Genomic DNA, 21,886 nt, shown 5'->3' on the forward strand with positions numbered 1-21,886 from the left:
TAAAAGCGGCGTAAAACCATACTCACTCATTATTGCCTTAGTCCTGTGCTCTTGAAGATGTGGTTCAGCAATAAGAAATAAAACATGACCATATAAAAGTATACAGCCAGTGTCATTGTTTAGCCCCATCAATATTCCAGATAGTGGGTTGTACGTCACCCTAGCTGTCCTCATCACATTGGTTAGGCTAAATAAAAAGATGAAATGTTTCTCGGGCATCGGCGCATCACATTTATTTGTGCACGTAACAATTTTTATTGCCATTTAAACACAATAATTTGGACTTTGCCGCGTCCCGAACATCCATTTGTCCACTATAAGAATAAATGTCCGCAACAACGAGTGTGGCTGAATCTACATCTCATTAACACGTGCTAAACTTTCCTAGCTGTATTTCCGACAGAAAGAAATAAAAATGTACCTCCCTCGTCACTGTTTTTTTCTATCGAACTTTTTAAAAAAAAAGTCCTATCACCCACGTCACTTTTGAAAAAAATGTGCCCGAGAAACATTTAATTGTTTATGCAGCCTTTCCTATCGTTGCATAAAGTGAAGAGTTTGTTAACATGTGTGACTGAGTGACGCCATTTACACCAAATAATCTAATTCGATTCCACACTCTTTGAGCCGAATACTAGTATTAGTCAATTTCTGTGTATTCCTGCAACTGGAAAATGATCCAAAGTTATGCTAGTCACAGGCTCCGTACCACTTCAGAGAAACTACCAAAAACTGGTTTAATTGCCCGACTCCGGTGACCTTTGATTTACACATAGAATGCACAAAGAGTGTGCTTCTAATTCCAGGCACAATTCACTTATATCACAAAGGCCTGAATACACCTGAAGGTCCAGGTTAGAACTGATTTTCAGCAACTCATGATTGTGGTAAGAGGCGACTAACAGGATCTGGTGATCAGGCTCGCTGACTGCCTTGACACATGTCATCGCATCCCAGTTGCATAGATCGATGCTCATGCTGTTGATCACTGGATTGTCTGGTGGAGACTACATACAAACCGGTGCCATATAGATGGAATATTGCTGAGTGAGCAGAAAAACTTAACTCACTCACAGAGGCCTGAAATGAACAAAGGTGATGGCAATAAAATAATAAACCAACTATACAATGCATACCCTATTCCTTATTGCAACAGCTCTGCGTTGGGCACTGGACACCCATTCTGCCAAGGTTACTTGCTGGTACATTCATACAGAAGAAAACATTTCCAGGATTTAGACAATGATGATCCTCCTCCTGCAACAGCAAGGTCAGTTAGGTAGCCCAGTGTTTAAATGGTCCTATGCGCTTGATACCTAGAAGTTGTATTTATACCTGAACCTATGAAACCAGGACCAACATTTGCATAGCCAATGGTGTAACAATGGTGTAAGAAATACCAGCGTCTTCAGCAAGCACTAGGTGCGCGGATATGTGTGCTATAAAAATATCCTAAAATAAATAATGAAAAATAATAATGAGTGGGTAAGTTTTACATCCCACTCAGCAATATTTCAGCTATATGGCGGCGGTCTGTAAATAATAGAGTCTGGACCAGACAATCCAGTGATCACCAGCATGAGTACTGATCTGCACAACTGGGAACTGATGACGTGTCAACTAAGTCAGTGAAACTGACCAGACGATCCTGTTAGTCGCCTCTTACAACAAGCATACTCGCGTTTTATGGCAAGCATGGGTCCTGAAAAAGCTATTCTAACCCGCATCTTCATGGGTCAAATAATAAGAAATGTAAGACAAAAAGATTATTTTGACAAATTCACAACAAAGCATCATAAAATGATTATTCTTTATTACATGCACATATCATGGATAGCTGTCCAATAACATATCAATAATAGCTCTAACAAAATTTGTGTCTGAGCACACAGCCTGCATTAACAGCAAGACTCACATAAGGGGAGACAATTTCTGTGTCCATGAACATATTCATATTCAGTTATGTAATATGAGACATATGATGAAGCTCCTAACAGTTCCCGTGAAGTGCTACTCCATCTTTTTATGTTGAGAACTGCAGTGTGACGGCCTCTGCACCAACAGCATAAACCCAACTATCACAGCCTGTCTTTGTTCCGCAGAATACATCACTGTCAGGAGTAGGACTGGCCAGAAGTCTCAGATGCCTAAAAAAACACAACAATAAAGTGGTAAACACAACATTCCAATGCAGTCATTCCTCACCATAAAACGGATCTAGCGGTCCATGTATGACTGAGACACAGACAGAGACACACACACACAGACACAGGCACACAGACACACACACATGTATGTTACACATTTTTACATAACATGGCATAAAGGCCAAGAGATATAATATTTTCCATGTACATAGCTAGGAAAGTTGAAATCAATCAACACTAAATATGTCAAATTAATTCAATTGCTGTTCCTGTTATTCTACATGAATTATATGATTCAATGTTGTAGTGATCTTAGTAGGACTGCAAATCAGTATTTGAGGTGTACAGGGGTAAATTGGAAAAAAATATCATTATTATGGGAAAAGGCTGAATCTCCTACATAATGATTTTCTAACTTTAAACTGATATGCAATAACCATGTGTTAAATACAACAATAAGTAACTTTAAGTTTCAGCCACATGACAATCTGACTTGGAAAATAGAACCTGTAGATTGTTAACTGACATTTGCTGAAACCCTTCGCTGCAAAACACTGAATGTTGGGACAATGTTAAGCTGCGTTATTACCTTGACAGCCGATGACTCTCGTAGTAATTCTTGAATGACAAGTGCCAAAGCTTCAGGGTTGACACCCCCTTCACACAAACGCACACAGGTGGCCAGCGTCTCTCCATCAAGTCCTGTGTTCAACAGTTTGGAGATCTCCATTAGTGCTGCAATGAAAAAATACGTCAATTCAGGTTTCCTGACTCAGCTCCTACCAGGTTTTGTTAGACCCAGTGTAGGAGTGTAACAAATAACACTAGGGCTAAGTTTGACTGATGTTGACACAGCTATGAGGGAAACAGTGTATCAGTCATGTTAGACAACATCAAATCAATACCAACAAGATACAAGATGCATGGTACAGTTAACACTGCCAAAAATGAATATTGTGTGTTATCACATTTGATCAGACTGGGCAAAATGGTAACTGACAGATGGGCAGACATGTGGGTGCACACTGAAGCATATATGGTTAAATTATCTGTCTTATGTAATAAGCATAGGAACAGAAGCAAACCTCGATGTTATAAATACAACTGGGTTATCGAAATAACTCCTTGATTAATTCTGAATTTTGTCCAGAGATTGTGAAAGCATATTTTTGTGATGGTGTCTTCTTTTCAAGGTGTGTAAATAATCTGATGAAAATACATGTTTACTCATGTATAATAACTACTCAATACATTCACAAAAGAAAACTGCATATTGTGAACTAGTCGACTCCAACATATCAAGTTATTTATCAAAAAGTAATTTGCTGCAAGAACTTCAAGTAAGTCAGGTAACATTGTTAAGCTTCTGAAATCTAACTGAGCCGGGAAGATTGATAGTTGGAATTGTCCGTCAACACTGAACTGCGGAAGATCCTGAGAAAATAGCATTTTAACGTCTACAGCGTCAGATGGATCGGGGTCGATCAGTGATTGTGAAAATGTAAGCTGAGTCTGGCCTTACTTTCCATGGTTTCTCGAGCCGAGGGAACTCGCGATCTACTTGTATCCGCCATTTTTCAAACAATGACTGCACCGCAGAAAAGTATTGCTAAAAACAGAACTCCCGCCATGTATCTGACTATTTGCTAAAAATCTTCAAAATAATGTAAGTTCCAATATATATTTTTAACAAGTGCCCACAAGAGCAGAAACATTACTTTTTCAAAATATTTCAACGTAATGTCCTCACACGAACATTGGGAAACATCATCGCTTTCCAGCAAAAAGCATGTTCACAATTTATATTTAGAGCTGGCAGTATTATTTAAGTGTGCTTTATGGTTCTTTCGTAATTTTTTTCTTCAACTTGTTTGGATATAGACAAATATTCATTTAGAATATCAGTTTATTGATGAACCCGGAAGTACATTTTCATTGGCTGCAAAAGCAGCGGCAGTTCAAAATCTGACGGGAACCCTGGAGCAAGTCTGGACAAATTCGCCGTGAATGTTTACAACCGACACGTTTTAATGGTACTTCATTTTAACTCATGAATTAATATTTTTACTTTCATTCCTGATGATCAGTAATAACCATGGCATTTTCAGCTCCAAAATATGCATCTGAACGCATGAATGGGATTTCTGAGTAGCTTACAACAGAGCAGCTGAAAACACTGAAACTGTCCCTCGGTGTAAACAACCAGTGACCACTTTGCAAGGTTAAACATGATGTCGCATGTGATATGTTTCTCTGGCTCTGTTTCCATCTGATCTTTTTGATCACGAAGAAGCCGAAATAGCCACTGAATCATATTTTAATTTCATCCCTGGATTCAAAACTCTGTGAAAGATTATAAACTGGCGAGGGTGCACGCTTGCAAAGTTGCATATCGTGTCTGAAAATGTTGAAAGTTTCGCACTCAGTCATGCCTCTTTGTTGACAAAAACATTTTTTTTGTAGATTGAAGTGTATGAAAGTACAGGTTACAGCATATTGACTAGCTGTTACAAGTCTGATTATAACGCAGTAATTTACTTTCTAGAATTTCTCAATTGCCAGCTTTGATCAATTTATTAACGTGTCCAATTGTACATAAAATCTATTGTTCTGCTTTTGATATGTTCTGCCATTGCCCAACATGCCCAAATGTATGTGTCAGTGCCTTCAGCAGAAATATTTTCATGGAAACTTGATTACACGTGTCACAACAAAGTTAATAAAGTCATGTGTAATATTTACTGAACTGAATAGAAAACAGCAGCATCACATCCAACAGTAACACTTACAGCATACACATGTTTGTTGTAAGGACCCATGAAGGTCCAGGATAGAATAGGCCTTCAGCAACCCATGCTTGTTATAACAGGCGACTAACGGGATCAAGTGGTGAGGCTTGCTGCCTTGGTTGACACATGCTCATGCCGTTGATCACTGGAATGTCTGGTCCAGATTCTAACATCTACAGACTGCTACCATCTAGCTGAAGTACTGCTGAGTGTGACAACTGAATCACTGTTTGTTGTAAGAAGTCCGGTGTTCTGTCTCATATTATCTTGTATTCATGACTTTGCCCTGCTGGTTTAGAATGCTACATTCTTGACCAGTGTTATGCCTGTTAGAAATTCCAATGTTGTTTTTCTGGTCTTGTGTGATAGAGCTTTGCATATTTGGACATATATTATCCACTCATCAGAACATTCCATTTTCAGAGAAAAGGCTGGTGATACTATGGAAACAGAGTCTTGTGCCAGTGAAATTTTGGATTCCAGATCAGCTTTCAGCCCTGTGCCTCACTTTGACCTCAACAATGTGACCCCAGACAAGAATGCTGACAGACCTACACAAGGATGTCCTCTTCCATTTTCCAAAACACAGGACTCCAACACACCAAGCACATCTCAAAGAAGCCCAGTTCATGTCAGATTTGGAACATGTGGACTCCGTTCAGACACATATCTCCGCCATGCACTGTCTAGTCCTTATCATAAGAATCGTTCCATGTTGTCGGTTCAGACTGACTACGGCAGCCCACTTTTGTTCAAAACTCCAATCAGAGACACTGGTTCCACGCCAAGCAGCAGCCGTGCCAAAACTCCCAATGGATCCAGGCTCCATCCCGGAGTAGCTAATCATTTGACGCCTCAGAGTCATGTGACAAGCAACCCCTTTGACATGACAGGTGACCGTGTACATTTCCCAGGATTCAGCCCTGGTTTGTTTACTGTTTTGTCCACGCCAGCAGGAGAGGATGGGGTAAGTTAACCAGGGGTCTGCAGAAGTTCAAAAATCCCATCGCCCGACGCTCGGGGCAAGTCAGTTTTCATTTCAGGTAATCAAATAATGGTATCTTACTTGTCCTTGGACTACTAGATAATTTCCACATATGTTTTCTAAGTGCAAATAATCTTGGATTTATTTTCGTATCTGCTCATAATGAAGTTATTAAAGTTCGCAATAATAGTAAAGTAGGGCTTCGATAAATAGTCCAGTAAACATTAACCTCACCCATTATGTCAAAATCAGGGCAAACGGAAAATGCCCTGTGGCAAGTCAGTTTTAAAAAAAATTAAAAGAACCCCTGGGCCTGGTTCCTCTAACTTCCAAACCCATGAAGATCAAAGTTAGAATTCATTTTCAATTGATGATTGTCAAGAGAGGGGACTAACAGGATCAGTTGGTCAGGCTTTCCGACTTTATTGACACATGTCTTGATTGATCGGTGCTCATGCTGTTGATCACTGGATTGTCTGTCCAGACTCAATTATTTATAGACTGCAGCCATAGAGTTGGAATATTGTTGGGTTGGACGTTAAATTAAACACACTCACTCACTCATCAGGAAAGAATTTAAAGACTATCACCATGTTTTCATAGTTTTTTCTTAAAATTGTTTTTTTCACAAATAACTGTAACACTAATAGTGAATTTGTTTTCGTTATTTTTATCCATATTTTTGCTTGCCTGCTCTCTTGGTTGTTTGGACTGCAGATGACAAAAATATATTCAACATTCTAATTCAACCTAGTATGTAACATAACTTCTGACTGGTCAATGCTATAAACTTCCGGCCATATTATCAGCATATACAGTCGCAATTTGAAAACCAGCTCACCAAAACCTTTGAATGTAACCCTACATTATTGGGGTGACGCTGTTTTTCCAGACATTGTCATTTTCAGAAGCCCATGGTCAAATAACTCGATAAATTTAGTTGTAAGATCAAACAACTTTCTCGCTATTGACTCATCTCTGATAGATCATGAAACAAGATTTATCATTATGGAGTGTGACGTCACCTGACGTCATGACAACAGAACCATTAATGGTCAGTCTGTAAGGAATCAAAGGCCCATTATCATTTGCAGCTGTGCGCTCATTTCTGATAACCAGCGGGCGGTTTCATGGTACTTCCATTAATTTTACTGTAACTCTATGATTTATTCATCATCAGATTTAGTCAGTGGTCACGTAACAAACGTGTTGGAGAGAACTAATTTGTCTGGCAAATGTATACGTTCAAGGGGTGATATGATTAACCTTTTTAGTGAAAAGTTTACCTGGGGGAACTTTGACCTGATGTAAGTAAAGAATTTCTTTCACGAAAATCAGCATAAAACGATTTGAATCAGAATGGAAATAACTGTACTGTTTGACATTGGGGACATATACCGGTGGTTATATGGACGCAATTTTAGTTAGATTGGCGTCATGTGAGCATTGTTTAGTGTATTAAATAACGTCGATATTGTTTCCGAGGCACATTGGCATATCATGTTTATGCATATTCTGCTGTGGTTGTGTTTCAGAAAACATTCCGTTGGTCAATAGAGCACATTGCTGCCCTGAACCCAGCTAACATCGAGGACATGCCGGAACAGCAGGATCATGGGTTAGTGAGTGAGACTGACACTCAGGAGAAACACATGACCCTGTATATCTATCTATATGTAGTCTCAGGCTCTGTAAAGTGAAACCAGGTCCATTGTTTCACAGGTAATTGGTGACCAGTGTGTGAACATGATAACATCTTTAATCAGTCTGAAGCTTCCATGGACAGTCTACAGCTAGATAGAATTCTGTCAAATTGGCTTCATTTTGATCACAGTTGAAGGGTGTAGTGTTTCATTAATATAAGGACAACACCAAAGACTGATGTCATGAAATCCTGGCAATTTGTTCTTATAGACAAGGCAGTCATTTTATGGGTGTGTTGTCTGTTTATTATATGGGTGAGTTAGCTGTTTCTGATGTGGGTAGAATGTCTGTTTATTTAGCTGTTTAGTATATCGGTGAGTAGGCTGTGTATGATATTAATGGACTAGCTGCTTATTGTATTGCTTGGTTGGCTGTTTATTGTATGTCCAGGTTGGTTCTTTAATATATTGCTGGGGTGGCTGTATATTATAAGGGTGGGTTTATTGTATGGCTTGGCTGGTTGTATATTATGTGGGTAAGTTGGTTGTGTCTTGTATGGGCGAAGTAGCTGTTAATTTTATGGATAGGTTGAATTTACTGAGTGGGTTTACTGTTGAGAGTTGTCTTGTGACAGCATGTCCTGTCTTTGATACCAAATATATTTGATCTTAATGGAGGGATTGGTGTAGATATCCCTTTACAATGCTGGTAGGGCAGCATTCATTATTTATTATGTACTTGAGATGTTTGTGATTCTGTGTAATGCTAGTTGTTTCATCCCTTCAGACTCGACCGAGAGGCAGAAGAGAGAGCACAGCAGGCCATCTCACACTACTTTGCCTCCCAACTCATCGTGCCCTCCCCTTGGAACGCACCTGAGAGGAAGTACATCAGCCCCTGCACCCCAGTCACTCAGTCAGGTAGGTTGTGTTAACGACCCTGGTTATTTCTCACCTGGATATAATAAGAGCAATGCTATTTCTCAGACCATTATTCATTGCAGAAGCCTGATGTCTGTCAATAAATGCCCTACAAAAGAGGGCTGTTGGAAAGACCAGGGCTTCTGCAGATGATAATGCCCTTAAAATTAGCATTACCATTATGATAGCTAAATAATAGCATTACCATTATTTTGGCAAAAATGGATAGAATTTTTAATAACATGAAAACAAACAATGGTATTGGTTTTGCAGCATTTACTGCTGACAACAAATGACAGTCACTGACCTACTTACAAAATGGAAACATCACAGAACAAAATTGATCATGTCACTATTGAGCATGAGGACATTCAACCTTGACCTTTGCTCATACCACCAGTCAGTTTTCTTTTTGGTAGTGAACAATGTTAGAGTTCCAGTCGATGTTTTCATTTCTGAATGTCAGTGCTCTTGCTGTTGACTCCTGGTTTCGCAATGTCCACTCTGAACGGTTTACAGATTGCAGTGATGTTGATGAACAGCTGACCACAGCAGAAGGCAATATTCACCAATGATCTATGTTTCATGCCAGCATTGGCATTTTTTTATATTTTTATGACGTGAAATTCCCAGTTTTTGGCACATTCATGAATCCACCTTGATATATATTTATTTGTCTATCATAATTTGCAATAACTGTTGTAACATTTTGACGCAGGAGCCAACAGACCAACACAGATATTTCCTGAGGATCTACAAGGTTCAATACAAAAGGAGCTGAACAAACTCCGGAAAAGTCAGGAAGGTAAGCTTCTTCACATCTGCGTCACCTTTCCCTGCCGACTAGAAATGGAGGGTAAAGTTTCAGTATGGCTTTTGAATAAATTAATATGTTGATGTGGAGGCGTCCGTTTTCAAATTTGTAAAACTTTGCTCTTCACAGTTCAGATCTGAGTTTCATATTTCTGTATGCTGTTGTTTTTATTCCAGTGTCTTGTCAAACAACGTTGTCCCTGCCAGTGGACTTCGATGTGCAAAGTGTGCTGGGTGAGTCCTGTTTTATCCTTTACACAAAGAGTCTCCTTGACCACATTATGTTTTTATCCTTGATTAACAAGGGATGGTAATCCAAATCCGCAAAATTACAAAAGATTTAGTGGTCTAACTATACTGCAGTGTTGTATTGTGTTATATGGCTTATGATAAGGCTCATGATGCAATCTGTTGGTTAATAACTCCTACATAACAACACTAGAGTGAAACGATATACCTCAGTATTTTGCCTTCAGTTTTGTATGCAATAATGCAGTATTAACCCTGGCTGATAAATTTCTCCCTTACTTTATGAAATCTTTCCTCCCTGAAATCTACAACAAATTATTCAGGCTTGTGATTTACCTTCAAAAAGGGACAGAATACAAATTTATGAAATCATCGAACTGTGTCAGGACATGAATCATGTACTATAGATATAGCATCCATTTTGGGATGCTAACTGTATCATGGCCTCTGTATTATTACATGGCTGCAATATTGCTGACTGACGTGTAAAAGTTTGTTGACGTTCTCCTTAATGAAACTGTCATCATGCATATGGGGCAGTAGGGTAGCCTTGTGGTTAAGGCATTTGATTGTCATGCTGAGGACCATGATTTGATTCCCCACATAGGCACAATGTGTTAAGTCCATTTCTGGTGTATCCACAGTAATGTTGCTAAAACTAGTGTATGCCATTATCAGTCACTCACTCACTCACTCACTCATGTGTATGACTGACCAAAGTGTATCCCCACAGGAGAGTACATGAATGCTGAAACAACAGAGGAAACAAATCAAGAAGCTCTCAGCACATCCTCATTACGAAGGAAACTCTTCTTCCAAGGGGAAACAACTACGACTTTAAGCCCTGTCAAGTAGGTTCTAATCCAAACTAATGACCATTTCTCATTGGTACCAGTTCCAGCTGTCATATCAGCTTAGTCTGCCATGCAGTGACACAGACATAGCTCTGTGAGGGAACAAGGTGCAGGCAATTTCGCATTCCAAACTATTTTTCCACAACCATGGAACAAGTTTATTTCCTTCATTTCAAAATGTATAAATGTACAAAATTTGTTCACTTGTCAAATCAGAGACTCTTTGATGTGTCATCTATCTTGAACCTTATTAAACTGATTAGCTGTGATTAAGTGAAATATTTTTCAGAGCATTGTTGAACACTTCTCGCTCTAGATAAAATTCCTTCAATATTGCCATGAACCCTTTATGATGGGGTGCTGTGTTACCATGGTTACAGGAGTGAAACCAGGCTACTGGAAGAGTTATCGTCACCACCATCATCACCTCAGGTGCAAACCACACCAGAGTGGGACAAACAGATGTTCAGGACATCGTCATCGGTAATCTGTCTCATGTTATATACGAGTGGTTATTAGTGCTGCAACAAATATAATGCAATATCAGCCTCAACAGATCGCAAGAAGTTTATATAGTAATCCAAGCACCTCAATGAGCAGATTTGAGATATTGCAGCTGCCTCATAAAGCTGTAAGCCTCTCCCAGCTTACATTGAGACTCTCCTATGTCACAGACCAGGTATTCAGTATAATAAAACAATTATTGACTTCATTTAGGTTGATCCAATGATTTATCAACCTTTGCAAAGGCAAGGTGGATATCACATGTCCAAGGTCGATAAATCATTGCGTCAACGTCACCAAAAGTCAGTAATTGTATACACTGTGTTCCGAATATGATATGCATCAAGAATATCTGGTAACGAATACAAATAATTGTTTACAAATACACCCATGCTGACAGGGTTAATTTGTCGCAGCAAAAACTAGTGATCTCATGACACTCAAGTTTGGTATGTAATTGTTACAGCTGACTGTACCATGTGCAACCTTGGCAAACTAACATGACTTGCACTACTGCAAGGAATTCATCCTCAATATCTCCAGGGTATACATTCCGATAAATGTACACTATACCCTGGATGCATCTGTGGCTCAGCCCGATAATTATATTACCTCCCTTTGCTGGCTCTGCAAAGCTATGCAGCAGATTATGATTTATGGAAAATTCATACAGATGATCTGACAGGTCCGAAACTTTTACAAAATATGCAAGAACTCCTTCTAGCTCTTTCATAGTACCCCTGTATGATTTGTGTTTCCAAGTCTAACTGGTTATAAAAGGCGAAAGTGTTTTGTGATTTGTATGCTGAACTTACCAGTGTAAATACCTGATAAACAGCCAACCAGCCTTGGATAAACAGCCATCCAAGGGAGGTAATAAATTCATCGGAGCCATAGATGCATGCAGGGTACAGTGGAGATTTATCGTAATGTATACCATGAAGATATCAAGGATGGTGCATATTCCATTCTTCTATGTCTCACTCTGAAGAAGTACATTAAGGTTCAAGTAAGATACTCTCCTTCAAAAAAAAATCGTAAATACTTGTTGATATTCAGTTCTGGTGACCATGAATAGCAAATTGAATTCATGAAGGGCTATGGACCTATTCACTGAATATGCGCGTGAATCATGGCAGGCTAAGTTGTTCATGACGCCAAAGTCATCAGTATTTGAACAACCAGCTGATGAAAAAATTCAAGAACTAAATCAGTAAAACGAAAAAGACTACTTTCTGATGTATTTTTATCCTTTTTCAGGTCTTATGAAATAATTCAAAGTATTTTACTATTTCCATTATTCTTGTTTTGATTCGTGCAGGGTCAGTTTTCCTCAAGTCCAATCAAAGGTCCTTCTGAGCCATTCTTCAGAAGGACATCATCCGAAGCCGACTTCTTGGCATCACCAGAGTTATCTCCCATTAACAAAAAGCGCTCAAACAGAGGTAATAAGACAATGTTTGAAAATTGTGAAAAGTTACTTAAAATTTTAATGTTGAATGTGCAGTGTTGTTGTTTCACCATGATTTGAATAGAAGAACATATATTTTTACAATTTTTTCTTCACACTTTAGCAAACCACACTGATTACTCTATATTTAATGAGATGAAACTTCTTAGTTTTTGAACCCATTTTGGGAATGATAGAAATCAGTTAAATGTTTTGTGACTAAAATGTGTATGTATCCAGTCAGCGGGATAACCTTCTTACGCAGTGCAATTGAGTGTCTCAGTCAAGACTGGATTGAGAGATGGAACTATTCAATGTTTAATTCACAAACTGATTTTGTATTCCAAATTCACCAGCAGGTAATGGAGATTTTGTAACCTACTAATTACAAATAACAATAAGAATGGAATTTATATGTGTTATTTCTCTAACCTCTGTAACAGATGATAAGTGTGATCAAGTGGTCAAAGCGCCTTTATTTCACTATGCAGAGTGGTGTTCCTTAGCTGTAATTGTTTTGATCTGTTTATGACCTGTGATTTTTCAGCATGTAATTATTTATTACATGTGTCACTTTTTGCGTTATTCCTCATTTAGCTGTAGCAGCATTAGTTATCAACAACCAACTCTCTCAACTCAGTGTACCCGCTTTTCAGGTGCATTCTGTCGGTCGTCAGGTTGTGGAGTGCCAAACGAGGAGGAAAGTTTCACATTTAACTGTAACACCAAGCGGCGGTTGTCTCCCTTGCCAATGCCCGACATGTCCCCAATTGGCTGTGATCCTGATGATGAGTATGACATAAAGAGGCGGTTATCTCCCTTACCTTTGCCAGATATGTCTCCTATTAGTTGTGATCATAATGACAGAGGTGATCTAAGACAACGATTATCTCCCTTGCCTATGCCAGACATGTCTCCGATTAGTGGTGAGGGAAGTGTTCCACTTCAGCGTCAGTCAGTACCAGTGCCAAATATGTCACCAATCTATGACAGACATAAAGAGACCATGGACACCCAACAGTTGCCAGTGGCCAACGTGTCTCCCATCACATTTAAGTCTGCTTCGGAGGGAGATAATCTGGGTGCTTCTTACTTGCCAGGTACAGTACAGTCACATTTGATTTAAAAATTCCTACAAATGTTTTGTTGGGTTTTTTTTGTCCACTTTTAAGGAACAAAATATTTTCTGTCCCTTCTTAAAAAACTTGTGTTTTTCCCCAGTCAAAATTCTGTTCAGAGTATTCAGCAAACAATTTATCTATACTGAACAGCTAAAGAAATGCAACTGGTTTTTTTTGTCGAGTTTTTAAATAGAAGACATAAACATGAATGCTTTTCATTCGTAACCACTTGTCTCTTTCCGTGACCTACAAGAAGACTCGTACCCCTGACGCAACCAACATTGCCAAGAATCGTGGCAAACCAATCACATCGCGCGTTGTAAAACGCATTTCAAACCATGAAAATGGCAGGACTGTTGAACTTTGAAACTTCGCTAAACTATACCAAGCACAATTTAAACAAACTTTGACCTCAAGGACAAACAACTTTCAACACTAAAACATATATGCAAAAGTAATGACCGTATTGCTGTTTTGTCCACGGGATGTTGGATATTCTAAGAGCCATGTTTGGAAATTCAGAGTTATCTTTCCTTTACAATTGTACTAGACATTTTTTATCTCCATGCCCGTTTGCGCTTAGACTAGACCCAGTCATAAACATGGCCACAAGAGGGGTACGAAACGCCATCTGGCTTGCCGGAATGACACTAGTAGTTACGAATGGAATGCTTTTAAGAGATAGCATTTTTGCTGCTGTTCAGTATGTAACCCAAACATTTTCAGCAGTTATGCCATTAGCTTATCAGTTGGATGGTTGTTGTCAGTTTACATCTGTCAGTCATTCAGGATAAACTCTAGACTACTCCAAATATATATATCATATGACTATGTGTGTTAAAATAAGGGTAGGCCTAATAGTCTTGTGGTCAAAACGTTCTGTTTTCACGTCCAAGAAACGGATACATTGGCACGGTGTGTGAAACCCACATCGTCTGTCCTTCCACCATAACATTGCTGGAATTTTGGTATTAGTGGCATAAAACAGGGCATACTCACAGTTAGAGCAAACTGGATATCACCTTGTCCTGGTTCACCATGTTGACAGAAATACTGCCATGATATATATTATTGAAAAGATGGTTTCCATTTTTGGAATTATTCCTGTATAGAGACTTTGTCTGGCCTGATTCAGACCTGTCATTAAATTTAGATCTTAGTTCATGCTATTTCTAAACAAATGGGGCAACTGGGTAGTCTAATTAAAGCCTTCGCTTGTCACGCTGAAGTTCTGGGTTCATTTTCCATCATGGGTACTTTTGCGAGGCCCTATTCTGGTGTCACCTGCTGCGTAAATCTAAACTCACTCACTCATGCTATTTCTAAACTAAGATTTCATTTTAATGAGATTTAGATTTAGATGAACAGGGTTCTTAAAACATCAATTGTAATTTAATTTGATTATTTTTTTCTCTCTGTAGAACCAAGTTCCGAGCACCTAGCAGATGAATCCTCAACACCACAAGCAGATGACTGCAACCAACTAAACAGAATTCCCTCCCTTGCTGCAGCAGATCCTGCTTCTAAGAAACCAGTGATGGCTTTCAGGAAATCCATTGCTATGGAAACCGATGCTTCCAGTCAGGATGGATTCTGCTTCCAAGTGGACAATAAGACATACACCTTTAACTTTGGCCAGGATGTCTCAATGGACGACATGGACACAGCGAGCGACTATGCACCCCAGCCTAGTTCAGCCAATCAGGACACAGGATACCAAACTGCCAGTCTACAAATGACCAATCATGATACAGGACTTCATACAAATCTCACCAGTCAGTTCAGCTGTCTGCCTTTCAAATCTGAGTGCAGTATTGATCAAAATGAGCTGGAGGACAGTGTGACGTCCAAAGACTGTCCACGTGTGTGTTTGGACTTTGATCAGCCCTGTGACAACGATCCTTTACAAAGTGATTCTGGTTTGTCAGAGGACAGAGTGTTAGAACGCGCACGGCAGATTTTAGCTCGCACAAGTAACCAGTCTTCTGCGCAAACATGTGAATTAGACGGCAGTATTAGCCAATCAGCATCCCTTCCAATCCAGCCAATCAGTTCCTCGACACCAACAAAACGATGCAAACGGCGAATAGAGAGAAAAATTGCTATCATAGATAAACCATCAAAAGGAAATTGTCAGCTAGCAAGTGAGTAAACATATCTTCTTTCAGTGTATATTACATCATCGATGTACCATTTCAAAGTCAGAAGTATAAATCCATTGTATTTGACTTGCCGTAAATACAGTGTGTGAAATAACCATTGGCTCACTAGCAGGTGGCTAGTAAAAATCCAGTTGGGCCAGTGAATGTTCATGGGGTCATTTTCTAAATATATCACTCTCTCTGACATGTTATGTTATATTCTAAGATGCTTCAACAATACTTTATCAGACGATAATGTGCACACTGTGTTGACGTTACTGCACCATTCCAGTCTGCCCCAGCCTTTTTTGCATTACGTCACAATGTAACTGATGTCACGATGGATGTCAGATTGCCATAGCTTCATACAGCCTCCCACAGTAAACTGCTTCGTCGCATACCGTTTCTTGGTTTGCAGTTGCATCACACAGCTAACATCACAGGTGGAAACATTACATTTATGTTTTCTGAAGGATAAAGTGTCTCATAGTTCAACTCAAAATTTTACAGAAACACGGTAGTGTTTGGAATGTCGCATGACAAGTCAGCTTCAGGTGAATGTACTGATCTATACTTTCGTTGGTAGTAAAAATGACATCTTACCTTGTATGGTTTAAGAGAATCACAGATGTAATGAAAATGATCTAAAGAAGATATTTAGCCCGAACATAAACCGTCACCAAACTGTTCCATAAACCGTCACCAAACTGTTCATCATTTGTTTTTTCTAGTAACGTTTGTCTTAACATAGGGGGCTGACACGTCAAAAGAACAGCGTGTCAGTTAGCCCTGTACGAGGATTCTTAATTTAGGTCACAGACACCGTTCTTTGTTTCCTGCCATAGATTAATCAAAATTAGGCGTGGAAATTATTGAATACGGCATCTTAGAAAAGAAATACAGTTCGTTCCACCACCATGTATAGTGTAATAAAGCACACTTTTGCCTTTAACTATAATAGTTCAGGGCGAAAGTGTGCTTTATTACACTATACATGGTGGTGGAACGAACTGTGTTTCTTAAATACACTCTGAAATCATGCAAGGTTATGACCTGATACAAATGTTCATCATACTACCAGCTTAAAGATGAAACTGGCATCATGCCAAGAGCAGCTTATTCTCATCTATTTGTGTAATCTCTCGCTTAGTTTCCACATTCAGATTGTGAGCTAGTGAATCATTTTGTGGGCTAGTAACTTTCAGGCATAGCTAGCCCAATTGGCAAGCAAAATGTGGAAACTTTTTTGTACACTGCATACAATGATGATACACCAGGTTTTTACATTTTCCTAACGGCAACATTATACTACTTGTCAAAAATTGGTTCATTGTGTATAATTGTGTATCACTCAGAAAACAAGATACATTGAAGTAGTGATATAAAAACGAAAGCACTAAATCAGACTCTTTAATTTACCTTTTATTACATTACTCTTTCTTACCTTTCTAACTTTCTAAAACATTCAACCTCTGTCAAACAATCTACTGCCTAAATGACACTATCACTAGCTGACAATCTCAAGAGGTGCTGCCTAATAAACGTATCAAAATGAACTACCTACAATTTCACTCCGATCCCCGCACATGGCGAAAATGCATTTCTTTTTCATGCCCGAGCGCTCCGCAAAGTAAGGTGTTGTCAGGTGTGTTTACGCAAACCTTTCGGAAACTGAACCGTAACAACCTGTCTGATTAGCAGTACAATTAGTACAATGAATAAACCATGATGAACATACATCTGTGTAGACAATCCTTTTGTCCAAACCATACTTGCTCACCCTCAGATACCCATTGTACATGAAACATGAATGTGAGCATTGCGAAATTGTCCCAATTTGATATAGACTGCATGTTCGGGGACTGTAAGTCATTTTTTGTCTTTAACATGTTTAATATATCATAAGAAACAGTTGCTTTAAACTAGTTTATGTTGCCTCCCCTGATGAAGTGACTGATCATTATAATCCATTTGGCTCAAAAGGACACTGATGAATTGCAATCTAACTAGAATACTAATAAACGTAAAATACTCAATGAATCTGATCATAATCAAAACATCATTCCAACTCTGTGCTGCATTTGCAGAATTTTTGTGTCGTGAAAATAAAAAAGTTGCTTAACACACTATCATTAAAATATTGACACTGTATACAATCTGTTACAAGGGAGGCGTGCAGAGGAAAGGACAGCCAGGTGTTCGTGCTGTGCCATCACTATCCTTTCTCGCACACCTGGCTGTTTGTTTCTTTGCACTCCTTCCTCATTACAAATAAGCATGAGGCAGGATAAGTATAAAATATAAATTGTATTCAGAAAATTACATTTTAGTAGGCTTATTTTGAAGACTGACTGAGACTTGAACTTTTGGGTGTTTTTCCAGTGATTTTACATTCATTTCAGTAACAGGACAAAAAAATATTTAATATGTCGTACCAGACATGTTGACCAATAGCTGCAAATGTTATCGGTCCTGGGCAATTTTTGCCAACCAAAATCTGGTTTATACCAGAGAATGGGAACACAGTGATTTTGTGCTTAGAGAGGTTAAATCTTTAAAGAAAGTGATGTGATCTAAGATCTCAGACAAATTCAAACAATGAATCTTATGTCAGTGCCTAAAGGTGACAGAGGCTATAACCCCTCTTTTCATTGAGGTTATGAAGTGGCAGACGGACCTTTTGTATCTAATTATCTCAACCATGTACATTTTCAGGTGATGTTGCTTCAGAGTTGTTGAAAAGAGCTGGTGAAGACCTAGCCAAATACTGCCCAGAGACAAAGCCCATGACCACATCATGACAAGGTATCCATAAGCCGTGAGGACTGGATTAGAAGGGACACATTTTGTCTCTTTGTCACGTCACTCATACCATTTGGCTTGAAACATTTCTAATATTGTGATGATCCACATCTTCAAGTCTTGAATCTCCTCCACACATCAGTGCTGATACCAATAGCCATTGTGTTTACTCATACAGATGCCAAAGCGGTTTCTAGAAGTCAGCATGTGGTAGCGCCATAGGTTTACATTTTCAGAGGAAGTTAATCTACCTTCAGTTATCTACTTCTGAAAGATGTTTTTGAAAAGGTATTATTTTTACTTTTCATCAGGTTTTGTAGTTGAAGGCCTTCTTGATTCTTAACATATCGAGGTAATATTGAATGTGGAACTAAATTGTGAACTGACAACTCTATACCTCAGAACACATATGATCTCAGAACCCCTCCATCATGTACATGGAATTACCCATACACTGTATGGGAGAATCCATGCTGAATGTGAAGGGGTTATTATCTGTGATTGGTTTCTTATTCAAAGTCATCTAATTTTATTATTCAGTTCAATGGTTAGCTCTGTGTGGTCATTGTATCTGTTTTGTGATAGGCGTGCTGAACGTTCCACCACTATGCTTGAAGTTTATGGTGGCCAGGCTACTTTTGATTGCATGAAAGCAGGAGCTAGGAGTTTTGTGAACCTCATGTTTTTCTCATAATTCTTTGGGTGTGGCGGGGTAAAGCATAAAAGGTAGTGCTCCTTTTTAAGTAAATCAATTTCAGGATGTTTAGCATGCATGACAGAAAACACAAATGAGCACACATGCTCACACATGCACATACATGCACCCACATTGCACACTCTTATAGACATAGAGACATAGACCGACATAATCGCATCCATACATCATTACACACATGATTACATAATTACATGATCCGTGAAGATCATGTTAGAATTGATCTTCAGTAACCCATGCTTGTCGTAAGTGGCTACAGGCAGGATCAACTGGTCAGGCTCCCTGACTTGGCTGGCATATGTCATTGTATCCCAATTGTGTAGATCGATGCTCATGCTGTTGGTCACTGGATTCTCTCGTCCAGACTCAATTATTTACAGACTGATGCCATATCGATAGAATATTGTAAAGTGCAGGGTAAACATTTGTTCACTCTTACACTTACACACATAATAACATGCATCTCAGAAGACTTGATAAGTTGAATGCCGTGGCAAAAGAGAGCATTTGTACATCAGATCAGTCTTTGCATAAAGAATTTGTAGTTACGTCTTTTTTTTTTTTCTTTCTTTCTTTTTTGAGAACTATATCATTTTTGGTTGGTAGTGTAATCAATATATTTTTCTGACCTGTAAAGATTTATTAAGCTGTTTCCTACATGATTGTGGATTTGTGGCTGGTTACCTTAAGTTATTGGAATGTACTGTGTTCAGTTGCATGTGTTTTGTTCAGATGGATGTGATAGGCAGCACCATTTTGTCCACTGCACAGCTGGGGAACATTGTCATGGATGCCACTGTATTCCTCATTACAATGCAGATGGGCATGTGTGTATTGTGAGCATACTCATACAAACATTCATCATCACCAGAGTTTGTGTTCAGTTTTAAAATATCATTTCATGTCAGCCGTTTTAGTTCATGCAAACAATCATCTGTATTCTATCCACATAAATGGACTGTCTTCTTTTTTCATGATTTTTAAAAATGAAGGGATGGAAAATATTAGTCACTGATAGTCTTCCTGTTTGTCAGTTGTCTCGTGTTAATTTTCTGTATGAATATTTTTTAAAATGTATAGTCAAGGGGAAAATAATAGGGATGTCATTATGCATAAGAATCATGAATCGCTACAGTATCACGATACCCATGTTATGATATAATACGCATCACAGTGCCTATTTTTGTGGCGTTATTGTATAAATTTAGTTAATTTTGAACGTTACTACTTCATATTTTATAACTTTCTTGAATGATCAACATATTTTATTTCTCAGAGATTAAAATTTCTAATTTCTAATCTTTATGTACGAAAAATAATCATAACTTGCATAGTATAAAGGAAACATGATACAATTGCAAAATGAAAATGGTCGTGGCATCTCTAGAAAATATGCACAATTTTATTTATTTATCTCTAACCAACAACAACCAATAAGAAATCATTACAGAAGTATATATAGGGAATTGCATATATACAAATAGTGTATTCAGTCAAGCACAAAATCCGATGAGTATAGTTTCAGCTTTTATTTCATTCTAGATTCCTACAAGTCTCGTTAAGTTAGAGGAAGAGGCAGGCAAGGTCACACATGATGGCGTAAAGCATTTATCAATTTCATTCAGAAAAACATAACTATTTCCATGTTTTTTAAATTGAATGCTTCTGCTAATGATACTCTTTAATATTTTCAACATTTAGTTGACATATAGCCAATACATGGTATTCATCTTCAAGATATTTTAACAATGTTGAGCAAAATAGAAATCAGAGAATCATTTGGAAAGAGTGTTACTGTCTTCCAAGTTTCCTGGTTAATAGAAATTATTACTGTACGTCTAGACTTTGATGTATTGTCTTAATGTGATGTGAAATTTCATCAGAGTATATCAGACATTTTTATATTTCTGTCAAACTTGATGTCAGTTTCTTAAGTATTTTCACCCTTGCTATTAGATCCTTTTATGTAAATCTTTTAATGCTGAAAATGAATTTATTTGATTTAACTTAGCATGAATGAAAATTAAAAAATGAGAAAGAGGAGAATTTTTCAAATTTTCAGATTTTATCTCAAAAAAGGTATAAAAATTTTAAAAAAGAAAATTAATATATATTTCACATTCAGAATTAGTTTATATTTTTATAATACATGTTTCACCCAACATGTTTCCAAATAGTTTTACAACACGTTTGACATGACACTACAGCTGTGACTGGTGAATATACAAATTCATGGGCGCAGTAAGTCACTAATTCGTTACCATGGATATGTTGGGTTGTCTCTTGCATGCTTTTTAATTTGTCTGAAGGAGTAAGTTTGATTTACCAAGTACCTTCAGACAAAATATGATTTCTTTACATACATGACATGGTGTATCTATAACATATCAGATATTATCTTGTCCATTTTATTCTAATTTGGCTGAGATTTGATATATTTATCTTTTGTATATTATTACCAGAATTGTAACTTTTTGTCATTTTACTTGTAATATATTAAAAGATGACGGAAAAAATGGGTTATTTTTATGCCTATGTATAGTTGACAAATGGGTGCAATAAGATGTGATTGATAGGTGTATAATTGTGCAATTCATTAATTAATTAAGCTGGCTGTGGTGTGTATGAGTGTGTGCCTGTGTTTAGTTGTGTTCAGTATTGTCATTCAAGGTCCATATCTGGTAACTGTTTCTGAAGGGACAGTGGAGTAGCCTAGTGAGTGATTAAGGTGTCCGTTTATTGGGCTAAAGAC

At 38.1% G+C, this 21,886-nt stretch overlaps 2 protein-coding genes across 2 annotated transcripts; one reads left to right on the forward strand and one right to left on the reverse strand.

The window, feature by feature from the left end:
- Positions 1-1,802: 1,802 nt before the first annotated feature.
- On the reverse strand, positions 1,803-3,773 carry LOC137261624 (mitotic-spindle organizing protein 1-like). Its single transcript, XM_067799403.1, has 3 exons — positions 3,670-3,773; positions 2,737-2,882; positions 1,803-2,147 (listed from the first exon to the last, which is right to left on the reverse strand). Exons 1-3 carry the CDS (start codon positions 3,719-3,721, stop codon positions 2,115-2,117), a joined length of 231 nt encoding a protein of 76 aa, XP_067655504.1. The 5' UTR covers positions 3,722-3,773; the 3' UTR covers positions 1,803-2,114.
- Positions 3,774-4,052: 279 nt separating this feature from the next.
- Positions 4,053-21,237, forward strand: LOC137261395 (uncharacterized). Its single transcript, XM_067799142.1, has 12 exons — positions 4,053-4,180; positions 5,360-5,903; positions 7,457-7,539; positions 8,352-8,485; positions 9,204-9,290; positions 9,476-9,532; positions 10,281-10,398; positions 10,782-10,884; positions 12,227-12,350; positions 13,012-13,455; positions 14,898-15,620; positions 18,333-21,237. Exons 2-12 carry the CDS (start codon positions 5,379-5,381, stop codon positions 18,416-18,418), a joined length of 2,484 nt encoding a protein of 827 aa, XP_067655243.1. The 5' UTR covers positions 4,053-4,180; positions 5,360-5,378; the 3' UTR covers positions 18,419-21,237.
- The last annotated feature ends 649 nt before the right edge of the window (positions 21,238-21,886 follow it).

This window comes from Haliotis asinina, chromosome 14, assembly GCF_037392515.1.
Source record: "Haliotis asinina isolate JCU_RB_2024 chromosome 14, JCU_Hal_asi_v2, whole genome shotgun sequence".
Lineage (NCBI taxonomy): Eukaryota > Metazoa > Mollusca > Gastropoda > Lepetellida > Haliotidae > Haliotis > Haliotis asinina.